This window comes from Microchirus variegatus, assembly GCF_963457635.1.
Source record: "Microchirus variegatus genome assembly, chromosome: 11".
NCBI lineage: Eukaryota > Metazoa > Chordata > Actinopteri > Pleuronectiformes > Soleidae > Microchirus > Microchirus variegatus.
The window spans coordinates 16,867,922-16,887,183 of NC_139812.1; the positions used below are offsets into that span (position 1 = coordinate 16,867,922).

Here is a 19,262-nt window from a genome sequence, read left to right on the forward strand (position 1 = left end):
AAGTATTAGATGGGTTTCAAAGATGATAAAAAATGACTTATTATTACATAGAAGTTGTAATGTAATAAAGCTAGTGATGAGGATTCCATAATGTTATGCATATATAATTTATGTTATACAGTTCATAGTGCATATTATATAAGTCAATGATTGTTCCATATATGACCTACTGTGTATAAGAATGGGGAAGTACTTGCAAAACAGCTAATTATTCTATTTTCATTTTAAAGAAAGAGTGATAAGAATCATCACATCAGAAGTCAATAAGGAGATTAATCCATATCCGCATTCAGTTAAAACTATCAACATGGGCCACATGGTTAGTGTAGTGTAGAGTTAGCACTCCTGCCTTTGCAGCAGGTTCATGACCTATTAGGAACACCAGTGACCCCCCCATGACCCTCACATGGAGGATAAAAGAACAGATGGTCATGGATTTTGCAAAACGGATGGAAAAGGCTGTGGTAAATACATATTTCCGGAAGATGGAGGAGCATGGGGGTGACCTATGAGAGTGTAAGATGAAGATAGCATTTGAAGGAAATAGGAGACTCTGAGGGAGAACTTGGCTATAGGCAGCGTCGGATGGTAGTCTGTAGGATGACTTTGGAAAACAAGGAGAGGAAGGGAGTGAAAGCAGAGCCATGAATTAAATGGTGGGAGCTGACAAAGGAAGAAGGTTGCGTTTGAAGAAGTAGGCAGGAGTACTGGGAGTCTGGAATAGGCCGGACACTAAGGAAGGAGAGAAGATGTCAATTCACTGGACAGAGAGACAGAGATGTAAAGGATGTGCAGCAGGTCAGAGGGGTCAAGGACAGAGATGGAGATATACATATACTTACAAGTGAAATGCGTGTGTTGAGAAGATGGGAGGAGGTTCTCTGATGTGTAGAGATGCAGCGACACCTGGTGGCACATTAGAAGCATTGCACAATATTATCACTAATTCTCAAATGGGGTGCATGACACCCTCTGGCCAGAGGCGCAGTTTGTGAACAGGCAAGGCAGACAAATGCTTGGGGCCCCACCTCACGTTAACCTCTGTGAAGTTATCGTTCTGCAAGTTGGAAAATGAAGAGGATTATTTACAGTGTAATGCATATCTTTTTTATATGCATTACATCTGCCATTCGTGGCTCGAGCCCTAACATGTGTATTTATATATGTAATTGAATGTTGTATATGATACATTTAATAATGGGATTTAATAATTTAAAACAATTTCCCCACGGGGATTAATAAAGTATTCTGATTCTGATTCTGATTCTGGGATAATTATGACCAAATGTCTTATTATTACTGTTATAAAAAACATTGCAAGCAAAAAATTATACTCTATCACCTGGCTGGCAGCTGTGCCTCAGCTACACAGTGTGTTTAAAAGACGGTGAGGTCGTGGGCCATGTTTTCATTATAACATGATATTAAGTGGAGACCCCTGCTGTAAGACATGTTTTTTTGTTGTCGTTGATTTTAAATAAACTTAATGACGTGCGTTTAATGTGAAAACGTCACAAGCAATGTTAAAAGATGAGACATTATTTCACATAAATTGATTTTAATAAAATAAAAATATATAGTTTTAACACAATGAGCCAATTAAATATGTTTGGCACGTAAGTGTGTACGTACGGTACAGTGTGTGTGTTTGTGTTGTGTAAAGTGGGCGTGTCTTACAGTGCAGTGCGTGGGCTCGCGCGCTGAAAAACAAGAAAAGAAATACGTCACTGAAAGAAAAGCGACCATTTCAATAGACTTCGGTTGTCTTGTAACAAAAACAACATGTACGGGCTCGTATAACAGCGTAATAACACGAGTGTTGACTCAAAAAACAACGACAAAAAGGACACAAGACTGCGTCGCATACGCGCGTCACTGTTGCAGATGTTGATGATGACTGACGCCGCTCCTGACCAATCACAGCCGCGGCTCGCTGCCTCAGAGCGACGCTCGACCAATGGCTGACGCGCTAGTGCTGTACCGACGTTAGGTCGATCCGCACAGCGCTATATATATATATATACACACACACACACACAGAGGAATACATAATCGAGAAATGTGCTGCAGAACTCAGAAGCCATTTTGTGATGATGATGTTGAGAGAAACGAACACGAAGATGCTGACGCCAACGAGCACCGTTCACACTTGTGTCTGTTCCTCCCTGCGTCTCCTCTGTTGCGCCATGGCTGCTGTCAACCGACTGGACATTAGCAAAGCGGGGCTACCGAGCAGTTGCTCACTGAGTTAAAACGCCATTGACATGAAAGAGGACAGTGTCCGTTCACTTGTCTCTGTCGAGACATGTAACACCGTGAGTTTTTTCCAGTCTGAAATCTTCACAGCGTCTCTCACAGGCCACCGTCTCCTTGAGTGACTTGAGTGAATTCACTCTGGTACCGGGGAGAGAAAAAGGGAGGCAGATCCGCTTCTCCAATGGCTTCTGTGAGCCTTGTTTCCAGTCCCCCAGCCCCTGTTCTTGACAAAAACATGACAGAGTCTGAGCTTGCAGGGGATGAAAGGTCGAGTAACGTTCTTGTGCCATTGTTAATGCGCTCATCTGTGCGTTTCAGTGCTGTGGGTCTACATGCTTGTGTGACTGTTTTTTTTTTTTTTTTTTTACCCCTTCTTTTCAACATTAATTGCAGGGCACAGAGCCATTCCCACGGTGTTCCTCCTCCCCCACCTCCTCCTCCTCCTTCTTCCCACACCTCACATAATCTTTGCATGCATCTGTGGTGCAGTTGAATATCGCTGTCCAGACAATGTAGATTTTCCCCATCACTGTGTCGACAAAAAAACTAATTTCCATGATCATCTCCATGCCAACGTAGCACACCTCATCATTTTGTGTTGTGGTACCTGGGATTCATGGCTGCACGGTTGCCATCTGCCGGGTAACTGTGCAAGTGACCATGGTGCCAGTGCCACGCCCATCCCCCCCGTCCTGTACGCCACCTAGTGGCTGTAAGGCAGCACTGCTGAGACACAGAGTTCACACAGGGTTGAAATCTCAAAAGGCCATTCTGTCTGTAAATACTAACATGGCTGCTAGGCAAGAGGGCACTTTTAGTTGGCGTTGTTTTTTTTCCTCCATCAACGTCAGAGAATCAGCTGGTGTAGTCTTCATTTGAGGGAGGTTAAAGGTCAATTGTACAACATTTAGAGGAGGATTAGTCAGCAGAAATATAACATGGCACCCATACACGTGTTTGTATATGTGTAAAACCACTTTAAAATAAACACTGTATGGGTTTTTTTTTAGCCTTAGATCAAGGGCCTTGCATTAAGGAGGCCGCCATCTTGCACTGCCATGTTTCCATATGGACAAACCTGCCTCAGGAGTCATTATGCATTTCAAAGTGGAAGCTTATTATACAAACAATTGTTTCTGGGATTTAGAGGCTACTGCAGCTCCTTGATGCCTGTGGAAAAATCTGCAGTCTCACCCTAAGATGGCACTTAACTGTTACATACTGGGCCTTTAAAGCTTGCAAAAAAATCACTTCCATAGTGGCGTTTTTGTGTGACTGTGTTGCTCAGCGAGAGGATTTTAATTTTATTGCATGTTATTATCAGTGGAACACGCTTCTATAAATGTTGTTATGTGGTTATTGTTTGCTTACATTTGCTGTCTTGAATTTGGCATGACTATGGAACCCTAGGTAGGCAAATAGGAAAGAGTAGTTCAAAATGAAATAACTTTAGTTCAACAAAAATATTGAACTTTGCATATTGGACTGGATAAATGGATCTAAATTAAAAAGTAGCAACACACACATCATTTTGCACCAGCAAACTTGTAGAAAGAAGCCCACTGCTTATCATAAACATAATAGATGTTAGTATCTTTTATAATTTACCTTACTTTATCCATCACATGCTCCATTTGTCATTCACAATATTTTCATGATGTCATTTTGCTGCTTAAATAAGTTTAGTGTTTGTTTTTTTGGACTATGTTCTTTGACGTCAGGTTACATAAATATGAGGTTTTTGTGTATTTTATTCATCCAGAGGTTGAATTTAATTTTGTTTTCATAAACTTAACCTTATGCAGGAAATAAAGACTTAGCCTTGAGTTATTAATATGATGGGTTTTAATGCAGGGCATTTTGGAACATGTCTGGCACGATATTTAGTATTTTGCTCTCAGGGAAAAGACATTACAGTAAGTTATTGTTACGTTATAGAGGTTTATCAGGAGTTATATCACTTATATTAACTGTTTACTTCACTTTATAGAGAGGATGGTGAACTAGAGGATGGAGAAATAGACGACGAAGGGATTGGAATCGACGAGGAAACTAAAGAGGCTCCGGAGGTGCCTGAGGAAAAGGAGAAAGAAAAAGAGAAAGCCAAAGAGAAAGAAGAGAAGGCTCACAGGCACTCGCGGAAAAGACACAAAAAGACCCGTGACAAGAGGAAGTCTAAAAGGAGGAGACGTGACAGACAGAAAGTAAGATGCTATAATGCTTGTTATTACAATATCTGCAGGACTGTGAATGTGAACAACAAAGATGAATTAAAAAACTCACTGTGATGTCTCCTCAGCACCACTCCCCGACCAGCAGCTCCAGTTCTGACAGTTATGACTCTGACTACGACCGACAAGAGAGGCCTAAAACCAGGAAGAGCCAGGGCTCAAGAAGCGAGGCTGACGGCCAGGTGACTTCAGTTCCGCTGACACTTATTGACACTTTGTATTCTTATGAGCATTAACATGTGATATTTGTCTTTTTGTTAGCATGGACGCGAGTCAAAGGGAGGCCACGGCAACCCTCAGAGGTCGCCGCCGCACAAGAGCAGTGATTTTGACAAATACAGCGACTACAGCGACGACTACGACGAAGAGGAGGACGATTATGGCGACGACATGTCCGAGTATCAGCAGTCTAAAGATTCAACATCCCCAAGTCAGGGAAGGGGTCGATACGTTAAAGAGCAGATGAAGAGAGGAAGCATGAGGGGGATGAAACACCAACAGTGTATGAAGACTTTATTATTTATTTATTTTTTAAGTTAAAACATTTTGAATCAAACATACGATAGCGCAGCTTGTGTTTTGAGTGTGTTTCTTCCACGTCACTTTCAGTTGGACAGAGGGGACGAGGCAGAGGGAGTGGACCAGGAAGAGGACGTGGGATGCTCCTCAAGAACAAGAAGCTGAAGGGCAAACCTTGGGGCGGACGGGGACGAGGTCGAGGAGGAGATCAGGGAATGGAGGACATGGTGAGATTAAAGATGCCCTGGAAAACTGAGCTTTTTTGTATTAAAAGTGTATTAAAAAATAGTATTGTATTAGTTTCATAACAGTCTACAGACTATCAAGCTACAGTACTTTGTAAATCCTGCATCAACTAGATGGCTTTTGATTTTAGATATGTATCAGTTTCTTCAGTGAACCAATAGATTAAAAGAGTGTACTGTAGTTCAGGAAAAAAAAAGGTGAAACTAAAACCAGGCTCTCTCTCTCTTCATTTCATGCTACAGGAAGGAAAAATGTCCTCCGGTTTTCAGAAGAAACGCCCAATTATGAGCAAGGAGTTTATCAGTCAACACACAATCGAACACAATGGCAAATTCATCTGCAAGTACTTCCTGGAGGGTCGATGCATCAAGGTGCAGTAATGCACTAATGTTATTTTTCGCGTGCTTTAACAATGTCAACATTTTCACAGCTACATATGTGGAGAATATGATAATTTTCTTTCAATTGAAAGATCAAACGATGTTGTCTTTGTTCCAGGGGGAACAGTGCAAGTTTGAACACGAGCTCGTCGCGCTGGAAAAGAAAAGGGAACTTTGTAAGTTTTACCTCCAAGGATACTGCAGTAAAGGAGACAACTGCATTTACATGCACAATATCCTTCACTGACGACAAGTGTTTTAATTACTTTGTGAAGTTGTGTTGCATAATTTAACGAAAATGTCATGTCGAGTTCTGTTCCTTAACCTGTGATTGCACATGAATACCCGTGCAAGTTCTTTCACACAGGAGCTAAATGCTATCAAGGGGACAACTGCAAATTCTCCCATGACTCTCTGACTGATGTGACCAAGGAGCTGCTTGATAAAGTATGAAGAAAAAAAGTAATTTTGATAGTGAAGACTCTCTAAGCTTTAATGCTGAGCATTGATTTTATGTCTGCTTTCTGACTAATTCTTCAGATAATTAACACAGAGGAGGAGAACGCCCGTGAGGACGAGCTAGAGCTGGAGGATCTGAGGAAGCAGGGTATCGCCCCGCTTCCAAAGCCTCCTCCTGGTGTGGGGCTGCTGCCCACTCCTGGTCAGAGCAGTCCCACAGATGGAGCTTCTGGCCAATCAGGGAAGAAGATCCCCTCGCTGTTTGAAATCAAGGTTCAGCCGACTGTAGACTTGGCACAAAAAATCTGTCTCAGGTAACAAAATGAATCAAACTCTGAAGAGCGCTCAGAGCTTTTCCTCAACCTAACAGTGGACTTTGTTTTTTCAGCGGATCCAACTACTCCCAGAATGAAAGTGAAGGCACTGGTCAGTTTAGTGGCGGCTCAGAGGACACACAGAGTGGAGGTATGGTGCCTTCAGTTCCTTCTGCTCCCTCACTTCCTCCATCTGGTTCACCTGGTGCTATGGGTCACCCCGCAGGACCGTCTATGCCACAGAGCCCAACAGGCCAGCACCCACCTCATGGGTTTCCAATGCCGCCACCAATCACATCTGGTCCACCACCACCTTTTCATGGAAACCAGTCTATGAACATGAACCCTCAGGGGAATATGCAGAGGCCTCCGTTTCCTGCTGCTCCAGATCTACAGATGCTGCAAAGTCTTTTCCCTTTTCCATCATTGGGCCCAAACCCTGTAGAGCCCACTGGCAGCTTCCTTCAAAACCAGGCCATTGGTCAACCAGGAGGTCAGTGTCAAGGTTGATGTTATATACCAGTAGGTTAAATATGGTTTTAACCAGTGCTGAAATTAGATTTTTTTTTTTTTCCATTACAGTAGACCCAGCTCTGGCCTTCGTGCAGAACCTGCAGCAGCAGATGGGTGCAGATTCACAGCTGCAGTCTTTACCTCCAGCAGTGCAGAAAGCCATCTTTTTACACCTCACACAGTCACAGGGGAATGAGCCACAGAGAGCTGAGGTTCAGGATGACACCAATGCAAACAGAGGTAAGTGTTGGAGGTAAAGCTCAAAAGACCTGCATTACTCAGGAAAAGTATCTGCATGCCCCAAAATAACTTTCATTTTTGCAGACGAAACTACAAACTGGTACTCAAGCGATGAGGAGGACGGGAGCTGTGTCGCCTCCATCCTTAAAACTCTGAAGAAGCAGAGTGAGATGCAGCAGTCTCAGTCCAAGCCCTGCCAGGTCGTCCCAGCAGGCCCAGTAGGAGGAGACCCTCGGACTATAAAGGAGAGGGCACCGCCCACTGACCCACGTGTGAAGATGGACCCTCGACAACGACCGCCCGATGTGAAAAAAGATGCGGATGCGGGTGCAGATCCACGTCTCTCCAGAGACCCCAGAAAGGTGAGACCAATTGAGAAAAGTCTGTATCATCAGCAGAGTTCGGTTGCCCAGAAAGCTCATGCAGGGGAAGAGGATGATGAAGGAGAGCGGGAGCTCCGGGACAGAGCAGCTCTCATCCCTCTGGAGGCCAGTCCCGGTGTGGTGCTGCGGGACCCTCGGTGCCAGTTAAAGCAGTTTAGCCACATCCGGGTGGACATTCTACTCCAGCGGCCTGCCTTTGCTCAGACTGTGGTGTGGGCCCCTGAGGACCTACTCCCTTCCCTGGTGCCCAAGCAGGAACACTCCATTAACCTCCCTCTGCCACCTCTAATAGCCGACGCTCAAATGAACCGCATAAACCAGCCTGACCATCCCCCAGTTCCCAGCCCTCCGTCTATTGACCCCAGATTGATAGCTGCACGTTTGAAGAACCGTTTGCCCTCAGTATCTGTTGAAGCTCGATCGTCCACAGAGAGGCCTGTAGACCCACGCCAGCAAAAAACTCTGGATCCCAGACTCAAGCGTACTGGAAGTTTGGACTCCAAGCTGTTGGTTCAGAAGGAACCTTCTTCTTCTGGAGGAGGAGGAGCTGTGGATCCCCGACTACAGAAGGCAAGCTCCAGCTCCTCTCCTCATGCTGCTAGAGCCAAGCCGGAGCCTGAGAGGTTGCCGCCTTATGCCCCTCGCTTGGCATCTACAGGTGGAGGCTTAGAGAGTCCGACTACAATCCTTGGAGGAATCAGTCTGTATGATCCTCGTACCCAAGCAGAGCAGAAGGAGCAAGTAGAGTCTCCTAATAAGGTGGGGATTCTGAAGCATCCCGCTAAGAGAGAGAGTGCTGTGCCACAATCACTCTCACCAACCAAACGCAGTGACTCTTTGGAGGAGGTCAGAAACACAGACTCATCAGAGCAGACTCTGCCCTCCAGTTCTCCCACAGTTCCTCCTGTCTCACCTGTCAAACCACCTGCAGTTCATAATCTCCCCATCCAGGCTCTGGCGGGGCTGATGCGACCCCAGTACACTGACCCCAGACAGTCCAAACCTGCAGGACAGGGCTCTACGGGAGCACAAGAAGAGGCCGAGCTAAAGAAGGACCAGGAGCAGAAGGAGGAACAGGAGGAACAGGGGGGAGAGGAGGAGGAGGAGGCTCCAAAGGAGGAGCAGAAACAAGAGGATCCAGAGGAAGACGCAGATGACAGGACGCTCAAAGACGTTTTCAAGACTTTTGATCCCACTGCTTCCCCTTTCTGTCAGTAAACACTTCTATGTGGGAAGTTGCTTAAAATGTGTATATTGATAAAAACAATTTGGTTCATCTTATTTAGCTTTACATGAATCTATTTATTTCTCTATATATATAAATCATCATCATTGTGGTGACGATGTTGGACTTGTTGTACAGAAACCATGTACAGTTCCTTTTAACATGATCATATTAATGCCGAGTACTGTATGTTAAGGTCTTTTTATCATTATGGGATTTTCTTGGATTGTATTTAAACAATTCGAAAAAAGGAATTAAGAAAACGTGGATACTTTTTAAGGACGTGTTGTTCATGGTTCACACCAGACACTGCAGATCCAGTTCATTCGTTCTCTCTACTCGCAGAGAAAAGATGCAGAGTCGTTGATCAAAGGATTCCCTTGTTAGCCGTTTTTGTAATTTTCATATTTATTTCAAAACAATTTTATATTATGATGTATTTACATTTGTGCTCACTTGTATAAGGGATTGTTTTTTTTTCCAGTTTTCACCACACACCCCTGATGAAAATCATAACTTCCTGTCAGTTCTTGTTGCATGTAGCAGTGATCGATTGCTCCTGCCTTTATTTTTATTTTTTTTACAGCCGATTTCAACCACGTCCTGTATAGTTAAGCTAGTTTGCAGAGTTCTTTGTGCAGTATGTTTTGAATTGACCGTTTCCTGCATAGCTGAAAGGAAATTTTTAGATTTTTGTAACATTGCAACCCATTTAGTTTTTAATCTTTGGACATTGTTGGATAATTAATATCATTTTAAATGGCCACCAAATGCTTTGAGGATGCTACTCTTGTGGCCTTTTTTAACCCCATCACCAATGAGTAACAATAACAAATACATTTATATTGATTTATCATTGTCATTCCCCCAAAACGCTCACAGTTTAAAGGTCCAGTGTGTAAAAATTGGGTGAAATTATTACAATTATGTGGTGGACAATCACCACCATTGTATTTTGTGTTTATATTTTAAAACTTTATTTGACTCTAAATTTTGTTTTATTTGACAATTCTGCGTTTGAGGTGCGATTGTCGGTTGTTTTACTGAAACTAAGCTATTTTACTTTTGTATTGTTTTCATACTTCACCTTGTAAATCCCTCTTTTGTATGGAATACACTTTGCATTTGTGAGTTTGTGAGTTTTGTAATGGATATTTCTTTAAAAGCACAGTGGTTATGATAATACTGTTTTACATTTTAACATAAAAAATGGTTACATTTCATTGATTTTACTACAAATAGTTGAAATAAAGAGATAAAAATAATCATTATTTTTTTAATTTATTATGAAAATGATATTGCTTCAGTACGGAGCCCCTGTTGTGACGAGAAAAAAAAAAAAAAAGACGGAAAAAATATAAAAAACATTGAAATCTCAAGTTTTCCAAAAAACTATGGGAAATTTTTATTTTTCCATCATTTGAAAAGTTGAGTTTCCAAAAAAAAAAAAAATTTGAAAAAAATAAAAAATCATAATTTTTTGGAAACTCGAAATATATATTTTTTCATATTTTTATCTCGAGTTTCCAAAAGATGATGAAAATGTATTTTTTTTTTTTTTCATATTTTGGACTTTGAAACTGGAGATTTCAATTTTTTTTTTTTTTTTCGTCATTTTTTTTCCTCATGTCACTTCGGGGGCTCTGTACTTTAGTGTGTGTGTCCAAGACAAAATGTCACTGACAACTGTCTGAAAGTTTTTAGTGACCTTCTAACGTGCGTCACTTGTATCCATGTTGTATGTTCACTGGTGGGGCGAGACTGGGCGCTACAGGGTGAGACGAGGTCTTCCTCAAACCGAGCTCGTCAGTCTCCGGGTTCGAGGTCTGCTGGGCTCGGTGGAGCTCCAGATTCCTTTTCCACTGGAAACACAGAGCTGTAGCCTCTGCTCCATCTGAGTTTGGCTCTGGCTGCTTCAAACCCTGGAATCAGAGTGTAAACTGTACAGTTTTAAACAGCTGAATCATCACAAAGACCTTAATGCTTTTACAGGTTTGTTACTACTGTGTCATTGTGTGTTGAGTTTACAGTGATGCAGGCCGTCTCAGCTGCGCGGACACCACACAGCACAGTTTGGAGAAGATTCTGAGCGTTCTTCACCAGGATCTCGTCCGACGATTTGCACCCAGGTGTTACAGCGTTAACGCTAAGTAGACGTTAAGATTGTTTTAATTACTTTTTTCATACAAAGTTTTCAGCGTATGATTTGTTTACTCAGAATTCCTGACCTGGAGATAATGTTGAGCTGGTTGGTGATGGTGAGAAGCTGCTCAACAATAAGGGACAGCTCGACCATACACTGTTGATCCAAGCAGTGGTTGGTAATGACTCTGATAAACTGAGTCAGTGACTGGCAGTTTGAGATGAGGTCTTTGGCCGCAGTGACAAATGCCTCCTTATTCTGAAAAGAGACAAGGCTGTGGATTATCTTTGCCTGTAAATATCAACACAAAGATCATTTTCAACTTACTAGTATTGGGCCTTTCTTCTTCAAGTACTGAGTCATGTGGCATATCGTGTCAGCCATCTTTCTGGTCACCTGGACGATTTTGTTGTCCTTGGGATCCCAGCTGTCGCTTTCTTGTTTCAGAAAAAGAGAGGTGTAGGTCAGTGAAGAAGCGTCTTTGTATTCTCCACACCTGACAACACCCTGTGGAATAAAAAAAAACAAATACTCAATTCACTGTGATACAAAGGAATTACTGTAGCTTGCCAAGTATGATTGACCTACATATTTTTCCACATTTCCAGGCTGGTATTTGGCCACCTGTGTGTTTATCTGTGGAGCATCTACACCTTCTGTTTTGCCTTTCTGCGATGATGTGACTGTTTTGTTGGGGGAAAATGCCTCCTCTTTGACTTGAGATGGTAATACAGACAATTCTTCTTTGGTGTCCTCAGGTGTTCTGCCCTGTAGACCAGTCCTGATGAGCTCTTTAGCCTCTGGGTGAATCCCGTCTTGCTTCCTGATCTCCTCCGCCACATAGTGAGCCTTAGCCGACCAGCACTGTATCTGCACGTCCAAACCGACTGCGTCAGAAACGTAACGAGTCTCGACCATGAGCCTGGCCCTGCTGATTACGTCTGAAATCTGAAAGGCCATGTGGTCGTTGATAGACCTCAGGCTGGAGCGCGCGCGGGCGTCTTTGACGTAGTTCAAACTGTCCTCCACTCTTTTGGTCGCACATTTGACATTTTCAAGGAGCGCTTTTGCCGCTTTCTCAAACTTTTGCTCCGTATCTTCCACGTTACCCTCTCTGAAGTGCTCCACTGCAAAATGAGCAATGGCGACAAGATTTTGAAGTGCGGTGCCGTAATCCTTATTCACTTTGATCAAATATCCAGAAAGGGTTCTCATTTTTATCAAAAGTTGTCTCTGAAAGAATTCCGATTTTGCAAGCTGCATCGCACTCGGCGTCAGGCCCAGCTCGTCTGCAGCTTTAAGGTACGCTTCGGTCAGTGTTTTGAGTTCATCCTGGTATCCTGTGAGCTGTTTTGATTTGTAAGCACTTTTGCAGCTCAGGCTGGTGATCCTCGCCGCCTCTTGGATCCGAAGCGAGTTCTCGGACAACGCCGATAGCTGTTTCTGAGGGCTGAGATGGTTCCCTGAAGCCGATGTTCCCAAAATCTTATCAAGAGAATTTAGCAAAATCTGAATAGAGAGACCCATTAGGATGCAGAGTCCCTCTAACTGATCCACCTGTCCTTTCAGAGAGGCGGTGAACTCAACCAGACACCGTGTGTTGTTCTGGGCCTTGTTGAGCTTGTTGTGTAAAATGCTGAACGTTTCCTGACTGTCTGTTGAGGTTAAATCGGATGATGTCAGGAGCTGGACCGTGTCAGCCCCTAAGTGCATCACTTCATTCAGCTGTTGCGTAACAGTAGTTGCCACAGCTGCAGATAGATTTCCTTGCAGCTCAGCATAAACAGCATGATACCAGGTTCCAGCTACTGGCAGTAAAATCTGTCTAATGTTGTTAATCAGGTCAGAAAAGCATGTGCTGTGTTTATAAAGGCTCTCCGTGCTCATCGCTGAGCTCATTGCCGTCTCTTGAGCCGTCTGGACGAGCAGTGGAGTCAGCGACAAGAGCTCCGCTCGGAAACCGTCCAGTGTTTGACGATCGACCGCATCGACGACGGCCGAGGCTTCCTTAGTCGCTTGAACATAACAATTTGACAACTCAAGAACCCCAGTGCAGGCCCGGTTGAGCTCCGTCACGTCTTTCTCTTTAGTCACAGTCACAACTTCATATACGAGGGGCAGAAGGTCAAACTCAAGATGCTTGTGAGTCAGTTTAGGCACACTGGAGACCCCTGGGATCTTTAAATCATCGATGTCGTATTTATGAGGCGGTTCTGCTTCTACGGTTTTCTCATCCGAGTGCTCCTCCTCATATTCAGTATGAGAATCCGTCTCCATTACTTCCAAAACAGGTGAGTCAGAGCCTAACCCTAACCCTCTTATCATATGATCCAGACTCAGGTCACAAGTGTCTTTCTCCGGCAAACATAATTGCGAAATTCTAGGCTGGCGTGCACCCTCTCGCAAGGGGCTCAGGAGATGTGGATGCTGCTGGCCGTCCAGTCCCTCTCTTAACACTTTGAAATGTTGGATGGCTGTGGAAACGCCGTCTGAGAAGGTTGAGTAGACCTCCACGTTGAGACAGGAACCGAGGAGCATGCCCCTGACTGACTCACACACTTTGGTCTGAGATGACTGCACCGGTCTCAGCAGGACCAGGAGGCCGTTCCTGTAGATAGGGTTATCGCTTCTGTCCAAGTGCCTCCTCACAGAGTGAATCGCCATCTCCACGTGACCGAGAAGATCCGTCGCATGTTCGTCAAACAACGCGTAGCTCTGCTCTCTGTACGCTGCATCACATCCACGCCGGTCACTGACCATCTCCTGAATGGCAATGCTGGTGAACTCCTTCACGTCCACCACATCGCTGATAGCATCCTGAAGCTGACTCGTCTCCTCCTCCCATTTTTGACAGACGTCGTGGAGTTTGTGAACAGTTTGCAAGGAGTTATCTGCCAGCTCCAGCGAGAGAGGGGCAAGCCGAGCTCTGAGCCTCGTCAGGCAAACCCGCGAGTTCTCCACATTCTCCAGACTCTTTGCATCAACAGCCACAGCCGAGATCAAGTTTGCCACTTGTGTTATTCTATCAGTGGAAGAAATTAAATCCTCAACAAGTGGCTGAAGAAAGTTCAGATCCGTCTCTGTTGAGGAATCTGCTGCCAGGGTCTGTCTCATGACACGCAGCAGCTCTTCATGTACAGAAGACGCTGAAAGAAATGTGTCTAAGACTTGATAGAGGAGAGCCGGTATCAAATCTTTGTCAAGCATCTGTATTTGTTGCACCAACGAAGCGGATGTGCTCTCAAGGCTCTGCTCATCACCTGTGGACTTTAAAGTCCTTTTCACGTCCGACCAGAACTGAAGGATGTGACGACAATGGCCGACCACCTTTCGCTGAAACTCTCTACGAGAAGAGTTTGCCACGACCATGCAGTGAAACACCAGATCTCTTACTGTGCTGTCAAAGCCACTGCTTTGGATTGAGTCGGTGGAAGAATTTGTAAGAATCTGCAGCAAGCTGCTCCTCCTTCCTGTGTAATATCCAAAAGGCCCCATTGTTCCCTTATAACATTCGCTATTAAGCGTGATAATAATGTCACTCACTGTGCTTTGCACCTTCTCCAGAATGTACCGCTTAGCTGCCTGTGCTTGCTCGCACGCAGGGTGTTTGATGGTTGTGATCATAGCCGTGTGCAGCATGGAGATGCACCTCTTTAGGGTCTCCAGCGAATCTAGAAGCTGCTTTCTTTGTCTGGGATCCTGTAAGGAATTTGCTCTCCCCACCGTCAGACTATGAAGGAGTAACAAAGCCTCAGAGAACACCTGGAAAGATCTGAGCAGAGATTTGATGTCCAAGGAAGAGCCAATCTCTGCGAGACACTCCAAAACCACATCGGCAGCAGCTACAACTGTCCTGACAGCAGCATCGTCGTCCACTAACAGAACCTAAAAGTAGACAGATAAGGTCACTGTGTTACTGTTACAGTTCATACTTCTGAAACTGTGGACGATTCGTCAACCACACTGAATACTGTATATCACAAACTACTGTATAGATCAGACACTGTGAGATTATTTGAGTGTAGAAGGTAGACTTTTTTTCTGATTTACAAGGAATAGCTGATCTAACCCGCTGTCTTTCCATTTAAAAAAAGTAAGATTATACAGATATGTTTCTTGGAAACCGCAGCGAAAGTAAAGCAGATGCAGCTGTCGAAGATGTATCTTGGAATCTGTTTGTGTTATTAATCAGTGACCGTCTGGCATCGGACAATGCAGCCATTCCTTTCTGCCTATCGTTATCTCTGAAAAGGGGTATTTTATAGCCTATGAGGTATTTTGTTAATACATTTCGAGATTCCTCTTTGACCGGGAGAAGACAAAAACCCTACTTTGACGACTCCCAGGAAGACGTTTTGTGTAGCAGTGATGAGGTCCTCTCTGTGTTCAGACAAACTCGGCTGAATGTTGAGTTTCTGGGCTGCCAGCAGCACATGCTGTCCAGACACGGAGACCGACTCCAACAGGGACGACATCTCCATGTGCAAAACCTCGTCGTCCGTCTCACATATTTGCCTAAAGGTAAAGAAGCAGGTATTTATTAGTATGTATATTAGTATTGTCATTGTGACTTTACACGTGTGCAGATTTAAAGGTGCCATATGTAAGAATGTGGCCAAAAATGGTTACTACATTCAAATTAAAAATACAGAGGCCTTTTAGGTTTCGTTTTCTGACGTAACTGGCAACCCGTGGTTGCTCGGCAGCTGAGACTCTACTGACTGCAATGATTGGTAGACGGTGGTAGGTGGCTATATAATGCAAATATTTTGGCTGTACTGTTGTTGTTGGTGAGTTCAGTTTGTTATATGAACATTATTCCTGAGTCTCTGTGATTTTATGGCCAGTTGCATTAGATTTATTACATAATGCACCTTTAAATACTTTACATTACAGTGCAGAAACAATATAGCTCCTTTAGTATGGTCATAACTTTGTAATAAGGGTAAATAATCACCAAGTAAGAGTTGAATAATTATCGTCACCAAACTATTGCCTGGATGCTACTTATGGCACAATACCATGGCATTGTACTAATACAATTTTTACCACAGAAATAAATTAGTATTAACACAATATTACATATAACATTATGTACAATACTATTACCATGCTATAGTGTAATGTAGGCAAGCAAATGCAAATGGGAAAAGGTTTAAACAATCTGTCAACAAATTAAATTTGAAGAAATGTGCTATAATGTGCATTCAATGACCACCACAAATATTAATGGTAAAAAACATCTGTAAACACAAAAAAGTGTCCTATATAGTCACACACCTGGAAGCCACTGCTGCCATGTTTTCAGTAGCTCGAGCCACAGCCTGCGCTGCTTCCTCCAGGTGACTGAACTGTTCCGGCTCATCCGAGTTCTCACACAGCAGCACCAAATGGCACAAGTGACACGAGATCGGTGCGACCACCTGCTCCACCGCCACAGTCCTGATGAGCCCATGGTCAAATAAAGAGGACATACCTATCAGAGTGATGATCTCTGGTCAAAAGAAAGAGAGCAGCTCCATTTGGTGAGCTGTTCCTGTTGCATTCAGAGTAGTGTTTAATAATTCATTGTACTCCACAGAGATGTTTGTGTTTCATAGCAACTGGTGTCACCTGACCAAGGGAGCTTGATTTTCTCCAGCTGAGGGTTGTCAGCATCCCTTGATCCATGAACTATTAACTGATCAATTATTAACACTGATTAGACATTTAGGACAGAGGGTTTAGTATAAGCAGGTCAATAAATCTCACCACATAATTTGTCACCGAACAGTCAATGTTCGTTGTTTGAACGTTGCATTTTGGTACATCAATTGGCTGTAGAACACAACAGCTTTGAGGAAATGTCAGTTATTTCACAGATTGTAGTGAATTTCATCACAGATCACAATCAGAATATACAATATAATGTTTATTTTTCATTGAAATCCTATTGTGAGAACCGTCATAGTGCCTAATGTTATCTCACGACACTAGATGACCTTTGAATTAGTTGTGTTTATTCTAAAAAGCACATTATATCACCTGTCCAACTAAACCTTAAAAGTCTATTGAGTTTAGCAATATTTACTATTCCAAAACTGGAACATTTGCCACGATTGCCAATTCCTAGCAAATACATCCGACAGCCACCAGAGGGCACCAGACTCCCATCAACAAGAGAAGAAACTCGACCACTTAAGCCACACTCAAAAATGGCAAACACAAACAGTTCCTTTCACTCTAAAATTTATCAACAGATAAATATATAGCTCAAATTTAAAAAACAATATGGCACACTATAATGGAAATGATATTCAGTGACAGTAGTATACTCAACAACAACAACAACAACACAACAACAAATAACTGTGAGATTTGCTGACAACAAACAAATATACAAACAAAATATAACCATCACAGTTAAGATTTAATAAAAAAAAAAAAAAAGTCAAGTGTCGGTTTCTCTGCATAAAGATCACTTTAACCAAACGCAGAGGGAAAGACGTGAATGTGTACAGTATATTATGCCGTCATGCCAGTGGAAACTAACGATGAAATAAAGTGTAGTCATTCCTTCAACACAATAAGAGAAGGAAAACGATCATAGTGAGACATAAAGTGACTCAGCACTGACGTCTTTAAATATAGGGTTTTGTTCTTTGGCATTGCACGTTTCAATGTTAGACACAGTGACAAAATCACCCATATCTATTTTAATATCATTCACTTACATCTGATGATTGGTTCCTCAAAATTAACTCCAGGGCGCATAACTTAAAATGATTTCTAACTTATTTCGCGTTAATGATTCTCCTATGGCGACATTTAATATAAACTTCTTTATTCACCGTCTTAACCCATCATCCAAATGACATAAAAACGAATTGAGCACTGATGAGCCATGGACTTAAGTGGTGGGCAGAGAGTTATAAGTGCAGACATTCTTCCATGCTGACTTAAAATGAGCTTTTCCCCCCTGAGCCCCAAGAGCTCGTTTATGAGTCGTGATTGAGTTGCGGCACATTCCCACCTATTTTTGGCAGGCATTAGTCATGTCATGGGCCCCTGGAAATGACTAAAGGTGGACTCGCATCACAGGTTTTCATCTGGCTGTGGAGAGTCCTAATAATATAATGGTAAAATTGAACTGTCTATGTCTGGAAAGACAGAAAATATACCACAATCATATGTCGCGGTTCCCTTTTATTGAACATGGAAACTTTGGGGGGTCCATCTAAAAAAGAAAATGAAAAAAAAAACAGCTGCATACCTGAGCAATAGTTCCCCAGCAAAAGCAGCTTCAGATAGCTCTCTCCACCGCACAAGCACTAACTCAGCATCATTCAGTGTCAGGGTTGAAATGAAAATCAGTCAAAATCCTACTCTTTACATCCACTTTAAACACCCAACACAGGTAAAAGCATCAGAGACCAAAATAAATGGAATGCTTGTGGAAATTTTTTGTAAAGCTTAAAACGTCAATGTGGATGATTTTCTAGGGGGTATAAAAAAAAAATCTCAACCCATACTTTGGATTTCAGGCACGGAAAAACAAAAGGAAACACGGTGGAAATAGTGTTAACGGAGAGCTGATTGCTGCATCCTGAACGAGGTCATCATGATCTCAGAGGGCACTGTCCCTGGGCCTTCATGGATATGAGACAACGCTAAAAATACTGACGCATGACATCAGGACACAGTGTTTTAATGACTGTGTGTGTGTGTGTGTGTGTGGGTGTGTAACTGAACGGCCGATGAGAGAGAAGATACAATCTTTCACTGCAATCAAACGCCATAACGGGTCAAATCCTTGACATTAGACGGAAAAAAGCTAAGGATCCAAGGCATTCATTCTTATCAAACATCAGTGCTTTTAGGACAACATACTGTTCAGTATGTTTTATAAATGGCCTTCATAACCCCCGGCTCCTCTCAAAGCCCAGTTTTTTTTTTTTTTTTTTACACGATATGGCTTAAAGTGTAAATGTATAAAAATAAATCTGCTATATAACACAGCCCTGAGGGTTTTGTTGTCCACCAGTGTTCGTGTGGGTCTCTATTAGCAGCCATGCTCCGCTGGCTGGGAGTTTCCTCCAATTGAGATTAGCTGAATTCCACAGCAAGTGTCCTCTGGTAAGCCACACTGTCACCTCAGAAACCTGTTCCTTGACCGACCTCCCCCCCCCCCCGACCCACAAAAAAAAATATCATGTCTCCAAAAAATATGGAGAATATTCTACTCTTCCACATATGGAAGACTGAATGGCCTGGTGCCACTGCTGGGGTGGCTGGGCCGTAGCACCTCCCCCTGCCCCGCCCCCCCACCACCACGCTATTGGATCCTTCTCGACCCAATCGCTAATCTCATTGG

The 19,262-nt window shown here is 43.2% G+C and overlaps 1 protein-coding gene across 1 annotated transcript; it reads left to right on the forward strand.

Moving 5' to 3' along the window:
- Window positions 1-2,115: 2,115 nt before the first annotated feature.
- zc3h6 (zinc finger CCCH-type containing 6) lies at window positions 2,116-8,759 on the forward strand (the record flags this gene model as incomplete). The annotated part of the gene is made up of 12 exons (XM_083897636.1): window positions 2,116-2,523; window positions 4,247-4,460; window positions 4,556-4,669; window positions 4,749-4,989; window positions 5,097-5,233; window positions 5,495-5,623; window positions 5,751-5,865; window positions 5,970-6,079; window positions 6,173-6,405; window positions 6,480-6,898; window positions 6,988-7,158; window positions 7,243-8,759. Exons 1-12 carry the CDS (start codon window positions 2,438-2,440, stop codon window positions 8,757-8,759), a joined length of 3,486 nt encoding a protein of 1,161 aa, XP_083753762.1. The 5' UTR covers window positions 2,116-2,437.
- Window positions 8,760-19,262: the final 10,503 nt, after the last annotated feature.